General features: G+C 37.7%; 1 protein-coding gene across 1 annotated transcript; it reads right to left on the reverse strand.

The window, feature by feature from the left end:
- Positions 1-592: 592 nt before the first annotated feature.
- Positions 593-6,445, reverse strand: LOC140812124 (cellulose synthase-like protein D2). The gene is given in 5 exon segments (XM_073170328.1): positions 593-2,255; positions 2,257-2,502; positions 2,946-3,753; positions 4,416-5,350; positions 5,798-6,445. Coding segments are annotated over 4 exon segments (3,453 nt in total). The 5' UTR covers positions 5,309-5,350; positions 5,798-6,445; the 3' UTR covers positions 593-749.
- Positions 6,446-10,889: the final 4,444 nt, after the last annotated feature.

Raw genomic sequence — 10,889 nt, forward strand, 5'->3', positions numbered from 1 at the left:
TTACAATTATAAATTACAAAAATCATATAATTCTATAGAAAAGTTTATAAAAGTCTACAAAAATCTTGAAAAAAGTCTATAAGAGTCTATGAAATATGTTTTACAATTCTATGAGATTCTATAAAAGTCAATTAAAATCCATCAACTCCACAAAAGTCCACTTTTTAAAAAAAGTCTATAAAAGTATAAAATAAATACACCCTGTCCCTCCTTAGTTTGGGCATATCCACATCGGTCATCTCCTGACCTAGATATATTTGCTTGTATAATAGTAAAACTACAAAGTACGTGGAAATATTTGACTCACCAGACCGAATTTGAGATGCATGAAATTTTTGGCATCATCAGTATTTATTAATTTCATCGTCTAATCCGTTGGTTTCTTTTATATTCAAAGTTCAAGATAATTTATTTCTTCGAATAAAATTCGAACTCATCTAAGTTCGACCTCAAATACCGAAGTATCCATCAGTCGAGTCGAGCTTGAATAAACCCATCCCGACAGTAGCAACCTTGAAAAGGCAACTCATAAACAGTCGTCCAGTCCGAACATCTGAAATATGCTCAAATAAACAAAAAAAAAAAAAATTAATGAATAAAAGTTGATACTCTACATAAAATCCCCAAGAATCACGAAAGAATGTATACTTTGTCTTTGCCTCAAGGCTTGGAGTATAGACCATACAAAACAAAATAAATGATAACATCTCCTGACCGATGGTCCAGACGATTTTAGTTTCCCTGAAAACTCATGGAAATTGAAAAGACCCTCCGATTTCGTTACTCCCGGCCGGCGGAGAAATCGCAACCCAGAGAAGAGAAATTGTGATTGCTATAAGTCCTGACCAGACAAACACTATAGTCGGTGTCCGACCTCTTCGTCCCATCAACCCTTTAGCGAATGGATACAAATGAGCTAAAACCCAGAAGCTAAAGAAAACGCCCCCAAGCAAACGGCTCCACTGTGGGATGGCACTGTAAATCGTCCTGCTGACGCCCACCGCTATAGCAATCAAGTTTGTTATCATGATAGTAATGGGGGGAATCATTAGAGACGACCATTTTAAGATATAAAGATCAGCAAAGTCATCGTCATTGTCATCTCCACCGGATTTTGATGTCAGTGTGAATGAAATTTCGATTCCAGCCACCACCTTCAGTAGCCCTTGTAGCACAGCAGCGAGATGAGCACTTGTTCCTCCGATCAACCAGAATTGCTCATTCCTCCACCAGTCTTCGAGATTTATACCAGACCACTTGATTTCGAGCACAGCTAACATGCAGAGAGTTAAGGTAATTACAAGAAGGTAAGTCAAGAATGTGACGTTCAGAGTTTGGACAATGAATTGACCGGAGAAGAGTGACAATGCCGGGAGGAAACAGTAGACAATCAGAAACAAGGACGTAAACGGATAGATGCCCACATTAAGATAAGCCACCCTTTGTAGAAGTTTCATCTTAGGACTGGCTAGAAGTGCATTATTTCGTGAAAAAAAGATCTCAACTGAACCGGTGGCCCATCGAAGCACTTGATGAAGCCTGTCTGTCAGGTTAATAGGTGCAGTTCCACGAAAAGCGTCCCTCTTGGTGACGCAATATATAGACCTCCACCCTCGGTTGTGCATGCGGTATCCTGTCACCACATCTTCTGTCACTGAGCCGTAAATCCACCCCACCCGATTGCCCCATTCGGTTTTGTCTTCATACCAACAGGAGATGACACTGATAGCCTCTGCAACAGTGGATGCATCAAGAAGTTCTCTTGGAATTGTTAGAGCACCAGGAGGTCGTCCATTCTTCACAGCAGGATGATCTGCGAGTGGTCTGCCTTGAAATTCTGCAACTGGAATGGAATCGATCAAGAAACTTGAATTACCAAACCTTTTAGAGAAAAGAGAAGGATTCATTTCCTCATCATCAGGATCCCCCATTCTAAGTGCTCGGTGCTCCTCGGGTGCGGAAGTAATGGATGCACTTTTCTTCCGACGAGCGAAACAACAGCTGCAACAGCCAGAATGATCTTTTGATCGAGGCGGGTCAAAGCCATAAAGTGCAGTCCGTCGAAAGAGGCACCCAGTGCCTACATAAACCGGACCCTGAAGCCCATCCAGAGCACGCATGTTGACATCAAAGAATACTGTATTGTGATTTGCATAACGGTCGGATGGATCTATTCCCTCAAATCTTTGAGGAAACTGAACATAGCAAAGTCGGTCTCCGCCGCGGTCCATCATAAAACACATGCCTTCTTTCAGTTGCCTGAGAGTTGTAGATGTAATGATCACAATCAAGATTTAGTATAAAGGGGCCATTGGACATAATAGCTGAGGCTCGAACCAATGCATTCATGGCCCCAGCTTTCTTATTGTGATCGTAGCCAGGTCGTTTTTCCCGAGAAACGTACACTAGCAAGGGGAGTCGGATATCTACTTCAATAAAATCAAGTGGACTGCTGTCTTCAGTGCCGTGTAGAGGTTCGTCGCTTGGAGGTTTCAGCATTACCTGCAATTTACATAGCCCAAACAACATCAAGACCAGTAAGAACTACACAGGTCAAATATCTTAAGCGGTAAAACAAGCAGGAAAACAATTAAGCTATTGCTTCAGAAGTCGTAAAAGGATAAATAAAACGAACCCTTAATTTGTTCCTAAAATTAAACATAGATCCACACTCCAAAAAAGTTATACAAGGAACAGTGAGATTCAAGATTGCCGGACCAAAATTATTGACAAAGTGAACAATAAAGCACTCAAGAATTCTGAAGAACAAGTAAGATACTGAAAATGCTCTGACCAAGTGCAGAAAACAAATGAAGGAAAGTATTTCACAAAAGAAAAGAGGGTCATCGGGAAGAACTAAGGGACATACACTAACAATTGATACCTCCACCTAATATAGATAGTTAGTTAAAGCTTTTAACATCCACCAGGTTTTTTAAAATTACCTGTATGATTCCAGCATGGTCACCTTTAGAGTGTTCGGGAGCAGAAACCATCCAGGTGCCTGGCCAATGTGTCCCATCTGCCATCCATGTTGCTCTAGAGGCCTTCAACGGTTCCAATAGTTCATCATCTGTGGCCTCTCTCCGAAGCTTCATGGCCTTGATTTCTTCTCTAGCGTTATAAGCATCTGAGCGACGACGAATTGAATCGGGAAGTCCATTGATTCTAACCTTGAACTCATCATACTCACGTTTAACCCTTCTACGATCCTTCACAAAATCCGGAAGCACCTTGTTCTTAAAAGGGTCTTTTTTCAAGGCGAAATAAGATTCAGGATTCCTGGGTTCAATATCATGTTTCCGACAAAATGGCACCCATAAATTAGCGAAACTTGCAGCTTCAGCCATAGCCTCAAATGTTAGGAGGGCACCTCCATCATCAGAAACATAGCAAGAAAGCTTCTCAACAGGATAATCTGCTGCGAGAATGGACAAAATAGTGTTTGCTGTAACAAGTGGCGGTTCTTTTTCGGGATCAGCTGTGGAAACAAAAATATCTACTCCTGGAAGATCAGATTTTCCGGTGGGATTTGCAGGACTTGATGTTTCAAATTTTTCTTTCAAAACATTAAGATCAGTAGCACGATTAACAGGGCAGAGCTTAGGAAGCTGATCGAGCAACCACGAGAAGGCAAACCAAATCTCACAGATTATCGACATCAACCACAACCATCTCGCATCCTCGTTGGGGTTGCTAACTCTCCAATGAAGAAATAATCCAAGAACAGCCATACGTACAAAAATCAAGAGTCTGAAATTGTATAGTTAGAGGAGATTCTTGTCAGTCTTTATAACGCTATAAATCCAAACAACATACAGACGAGCTAATTCACTACATTTAAGAATAACAAAAGAACATCTAGAGGAGAAAGTTTCCAAAAAAAAATTAAAAAGTGATTGGTAAATTTAATTCATAAGCTGCAGACAAACACACCCAAACAGAATGGATACGTTTACAATATTTTAGACTATCATCAACACAATCCTTCAAAATCGAAGACATGTAAAAACAAAACTTCATATAACCCATAAACTAAATTTTTTAACTGCTTTTATGATGCAACACATTTTCATAATAGACATTCCCATAACCACGTCATCAGTATATTAGTCTACCAAAGCATCAGCACACACTATTTTTCATGGTAAATATTTTGATACGAATCTTAGCACAGTGAAAGCAACGACGACTCAACAGGTAAGTCCTGCAAAATGACACTTGGCCAACTTTTTAAATTTCACAATCTGCCCAATATCTACATCACCTGCGTATTTATCTCCATTACACCAACCTAATTATTAACTACTTTCCTTCAAATGCTCACTCTACATCAGATATCAATCTGATTTTTTCCTAGCAAAACAGAATCGCAATAGAAATAGCATTAACAAGAATAAAGGAAACATTGTTACCGATATGGACTGAGTACACCAGCTGGTATCTTCAATTTACGAGTGAGTGGCCTCCATGGCTTGTTAAGAAGTTCAGGAGGCTCACCAGACTCACTTTTGTCATCCACAAATCCTCCATCCTTCGGCCATATGGCATTGCCGTACCCATAAGTTCCCTTAGTCTCAAACAACCATCGATTATTATCAAACTCCACCCCTGTTTGGCTCCTCGCCAACCCTGATTGGCTCCTCATCACTGCTGATCTGTTGGCCGATTTCATCAACGACAACCTCCTCTCCATCTTTGACATGCCAACATTTGACGGAAGAGGCAATGGCTGACCAGGTTCCACTGAGCTTGTAGGAATTTCAGTATTCTTATATGGTTCTTTACATCCCGGACAAATTCCATCAGCAGTCTTCACTGAGTCAATGAAACAATCCCTACAAATCTTGAAATCACATTCACATGGAAGAAGATCTTCGCCCCTCTCATCACTCATGACTTTCCCATCACAGCCTGGAATCGAACATGAGGAACCTTTTGTACCAGCCATCTGTGGATGGTTAGTTTCGGATTCAATCACCTTATCCATCAAGTGTGCACGGGTAACACTTTTATACCCACCAGTAAACAAAGAACTTGATACATACTGTTCCTCAACCCTTTGTGATATCGGAGGATGATCCACCACCCTCATTGACATTGCCGGATCCATGGGCTGATTATCAGGTGTAGGTGGTATATGTACTGTATACTCCGAGAATTCAACACCGCTCATCTCACTATCAAGACTATCCCTCGACAAGTTGACGTATCGACCTGATGATGTCCTCCTCGAAAAGGTCACAGTTGGGGGAATTGGACCCCTCCCAGTATTTGGATCAGAAGGTTTGAAGGATCTTCCGGCCATCCTACCGATATCAACAGAAAATCATATACTTGTTAACAAAACCTGAAACTCCAAAGAAAAACATAAACACAAAGAGGGAGTCTATTAATTCGATAGAAAATATAGAAAAACAGTAATTGTTTCACAAGAATTCGAATTCAAATTCAAAAGTATTTATTCTTATTTCGCTAAAGCACACTTTTCGAGAAGCCTCGTAAATTTTCTGTTTTGCATAACCTTCTCTTTTAACAGAAAAGATCAAGAAAAAGACAGAATGGTACATGGTACTGTAACTTGAAATGAGATTAAAATATATTCTTTTTATGCAAAGTCGTCTACTTCTTTAAGACAAAAGGAATAAAGAGCTACTGCTTTAAAGGCCAAATTTCAAATCCTCTCCACTAATCTAAAGAAATAATATACATAAACTAATTAAGACTACAGGAATAAGCACCTATAATCTTCAAAAAGTGGAATAAAGATGAACGTCACCAAGATCACACACCATACCTTCCGAAGATCTAAACTTTCTAAGAATCCCAACAAATCTCGAAACCCAAAAACTTCTTCGAACGATGAAAATCAATTGAAAAATTCCAATCAGACCATGGCCGACATATACAAGATAATCAGAAAACGGGTATGGAGAAAAGGATCAATAGCTTCTCATCTACTACTCAGTCTCCCGATGCTTAAATAAAAGAGACCTGTCCATATAAAATCAAAGACACGGCCTCCCAAAGACGTGTAAGAAACTATATAAAAAAAAAAACAAATAGTAATTTAATAACTCATACGTTCACACACATACAAATGGTAAGCTAAAATATAAAAATAATAATTACAACTGTAATACCAAAGGTATCGGACAAGGTCTGATATTGTCTTCTCACACAAACATTTTCTTACACGCTAATGTCATCAAAACAACTAATAAAAATATACAATTTTACGTCTTTGTATTGGCAAAAAACCTTTATGAATTCAAAATCCAACCCAAGACTGGGTAGCAATGAAAAACTAGCAACTCGTCACCAAACAGAATTTACCAACAAAGCCGACCAACTCAAGAAGAAATCGTCAAAGCACATTTCAGTGCCCGGCTAGCATTTTTGAACATGATAAATACCAAGTCAAAAAAAAATTGTGCCTCAACCACATCGTCATTAAAAAATGGATTAACAAACACAAAGATCTGAGCATTCCAGTTGAATCTACCTTGAATAAAGTAGAAAAATGGGCTACTGTAATTCAGCACAAAAACCAATTTTCCTCCCTTGATTTGGGCGGTGTATGCTAAAAAAAACTCGAAACCCAGATGGGTTTTTCCAAAGAATCTGTAACGAGGATGGACAGCGGATTTGTATTCTGCTACTGAGTGCTGTGGATCTTAAAATACAACGTAAGGAAAATTTTTACTTTGGATTTTGTAGCAATAACAATAATTAAAACTGTGTAGAAGAGTAGACGGCGAAGATTAAGGTGACGGACAAGAGAGAGATATAATACGCGGATATAGGGTTTTTCTTCTTTTTCAACGGTTATTATGGGAGGGGATATTATAAATTATATATTTAAGATATTTCCAAAACATATCAATACGATAAAAAAAATTAAAATTAAAATAGGTTATATTACAATTTTCTATATTTTCTTAAATTTTGTTTAGTAGCTATTATAAATTTTTATTATGATTTACTATAATTTTATTATAAATAAATGATTTCTAGTAATCAAATTATTATATCTATGCAATGTTTGCCCAAATCGCTAGTACAGATGATCATTTTTAGTCTCTATTAAGAATCAAAGAATAATAAAAATTTATGTTAGACTGGTCTCACAGATCGTATTTTATAAGACGAATCTTTATTTGGATCATCAATGAAAAATTATTACTTTTTGGCAAAAACTTGTGTGAGACGGTCTCAGAGGTTATATTTTATGAGACATATATCTAATTTTGGTTATCCATATAAAAAATTTACTTTTTATGCTAAGAGTATTACTTTTTATTGTGAATATCGGTAGGGTTGACCCGTCTCACAGATAAAGATCCGTGAGACCGTCTGAGAGCTACTCTTACTTTTTATGCTAAGAGTATTACGTTTTATTGTGAATATCGGTAGGGTTGACTCGTCTCACAAAATACGACCCGTGAGACCGTCTCACGAAAGACATACTCATCAAGTATAACCGTATTAATTTTTTCTTAACTCTAAAATATGTGTATATAGGAACATGAATTTGTAGTTATTAGCTATTTTTCAATAATTCGTGTTCAAATTTTTGTCCGGAATTTCAAGGATATTTTAATAAATTACATGTTATACAATTCGCATACTAAATATTGATTGTGGGATACAAGTAGTATTATGAACTGGCTGTGAACTGGCTGCAATATGTTAACCAGGTTCTCTCTTTTAGTCTGCCTTAGCCGAAATACTTGACTTTGTTCAAACTCTTTTGACAGCGACTCTAATTTGTGAAACATTGTTCCAGTACTTTTGCTTGATATCTTTTCACACATCCCTATGTTGGATTATCATTTTTCATGCTTACGATACCACGAAGTTAAATTTTTGTTTCAACATTCAAAACATTCATTGGATATCATGTGAATCTAAACATTCATAAGATATTTAGAATTGTTACATTTTACGTATATAACACAACGGTAATTCCAAACTATTTTGATTTTTAAATGGATAGTCTTTTTTTATATCAACTCGAACCGATATGCCTCTTTTAATCGTAAAATTAAGTCCACGATTGGAGACTGAATTTTTTATTTGGATCGCACTAGATATCACAAACAATTTATGTGTTGATACTGAGACACCTGAATATGTGATGGCCGAAAGTTAAATTGAGAGGGAGGAGAGATTTTGTTGTGCATTTTTGTATCTTGTGTTGTGTGTTATTTGTTATAAATATTTGATAACATATTTATTAGGTTGCGTTTGGTTGCAGGATAAAATAAACTAATGATTAGTATGTAAATGATAAAGAAAATGATTGTTGTAGAGATGTAATATATGGTAGTATGTTTGGTAAGATTTTTAAGAATAGGATAATTTTGAAATTTTTTATAAAAGGACTAAATTGCCCTTCCTCTTTTATTTTTCTTCTTCCACTCCGACGGCGGCGGTCCGGCGGTCCGATGGTGGTCCGACGGCGACGGCGGTCCGGCGGCCACGTTCCGGCGACGGCGGTGAGTCGACGGTGGTTCGGTGACGGCTGTGAGGTGGCGTCCGGCGACTGTCCGGCGAGGGCGGCAGCGGCGGCGAGTGTCCAGTGGCGGAGGCGGCGGCGGTCCGGCGGTGGCGGCGACGGTCCTGAGGTGGCGGCGGCGACGGTTCGGCAGCCGAGGTGGTTCAATAGCAGTGAAGGAAGAAGGGTAAAATTGGAAAGAGAGTAGGGATAAAGGAGGGATTAATAATCCTACGGAGGAAGGAGGTATTATTTAATCACACGTAATACCACCTAATCACTCATTGGAGGGATTGAGCTGGATAAATAAAAATCGTACCAAACGCAGGATAAAGTGTGATAACCAGGTTCACCTTAGGACTCTTAATTTTTTATTTAATTTTATCATGTATTAATCAACTCTTGATAATACATGATATATTTATATACTCACTTTTATATCTCCATATAAAATATATATATTAATACATTTATATATGCACATATACTATATGCATAGACATATTCTTTAAAATTAAATAACCATTATTTAATTTCATTGATTAACTTATTAGTTAATTAATTATAGACCTATCTAAAATATTTTATGAAATTTTGTACATATTAGTAGTTACTACTAATAATAATATTAGCTAATTAGTAAATTTCAAAATCACTAAATAAATAATTGTGAACTTATTATAATATCAATCGACGATCTGATAACGTCGATGTATCAAGGATACAAATCGTGTTCATATAATGAAAATCGAAAATTTCGAAGTTCAAACTTTCTAATGATCCAATTTTGGTTGCTATCGGTTTGTGAACTCTTTCACCAAAACAGACAATTCTACTCTCCTTACTCAATTAGAAATTAAGCTAACTTCTACTTGTTTTATCCTATGTAATCAACATATAAAATCCTTTATAAGCATTTTGTTTGATCTCCATCAAACTACAGTCGTCAAATTTAACTCCATGAATTTGACTATCTCAACGAGAACACAAAATCCGATACTTGTTTGACATTCAATAGTTTATGGATGCAGCTAGTTAGGATCCCTAATCAGTTTAGGATCCAACCATCGACTTAACCACTTATCACCAGCCTTCCCAACCTTCCTTGGACCACGCTCAGACCCAGCCTAACCAGCCCCGAGCCCCTGAACCACACTGCGAATTGCTGCATCAGAAACAAGAGCAGCCGCACGATCACCCTTGTGTGCATAGGAGTTCTGCTTCATGTGGGACTCTTTGCACGAGCCACCACCGAACCCTAGCCTTCCTAACTCTCTATGGAATCTCCATTGACCACCCTTAGATCATCCCAACCGAGTCGTGAGCCCCTTGCCCATAGCTTCCTGATTGCGCATGGGGAAGAGTCCCAATTCACGTGGGTTTTTCGGTAGCCGCTGCACTCGAGTCCTAGCTATGCTAGGAATCTTCCCAACCCTTGACCATGTCCAGCTCAGCCCCAAGCCAAGCCTTGGGCGAGCCATGCATGGTGTTGAGCCCTTCCCATCGAGTATGGATTAAAAACCCTAAGGTTATTCCCTTCCACATGCACAGCCCCTTCCGGCTCGTGTCCCACCCTCGTTTACGTCCATGTTTTGTCCATAAATCGTCCCTAGTTGGTAGCCTATTCCTTGGAATCATAACATTTTCAAAACAAGCATAAAAGAATACAAAGTTTAAAAATATTCGTTCCATCGTAAAATCATTCAAGCATAAATATCTTTCATGTAAAAATAATCAAAACATGCATATATTAATTTGAATGATGCGTCAAAGGGTTTAGAAAGCGTTATTTTGCGTTTTAAAACGCTCGAATATACGATCGTCGGCGAGGGGCAGGAAGAGGAACAAACGGAGAAGAAGAGCCCTAGCTTTCTTACTCTCCCTTATTTCGAATTTTGTGTGTGAAAAGTGTGTGAGGATCGGCTGATATGTGTCTCCAAAATACCTAGGAATCTTTTTTATAAATTTTAATTTGCATGTTAATGGGCTTTGGTTTTGAACTTTCAAATATAAGAGCAATTGGGCCTACTCAATTTAATTAAATTGGACCCAATAACACTTATTTAATTGAAAAATAAAAGTTTATAAAAGTAGTTTACAAAAATAATGCATTTGATATTATAAAAGTCTCTCGTTTGTCCAAAACCGGCTTCCCGAATAAAATCGAGTTTGTCTAGTAAAATAATTCGAACTCTGAAACTTTTAGAAAAATTTAATCATTTTTTTATCATATTAAGAAACCTTGTAAATATTTAATGAAAAATATATATTTTATCTTCGTCTTCTCTGGAATCTTTTCCCCAGCCTATTATCGAATATTCGGATAAAATCTATAATTTCATGAAATCATGTCATATAATCATTTAACCATGCAGTCATACCTTTAATC

This window comes from Primulina eburnea, chromosome 14 (genome assembly GCF_022965805.1).
Source record: "Primulina eburnea isolate SZY01 chromosome 14, ASM2296580v1, whole genome shotgun sequence".
Lineage (NCBI taxonomy): Eukaryota > Viridiplantae > Streptophyta > Magnoliopsida > Lamiales > Gesneriaceae > Primulina > Primulina eburnea.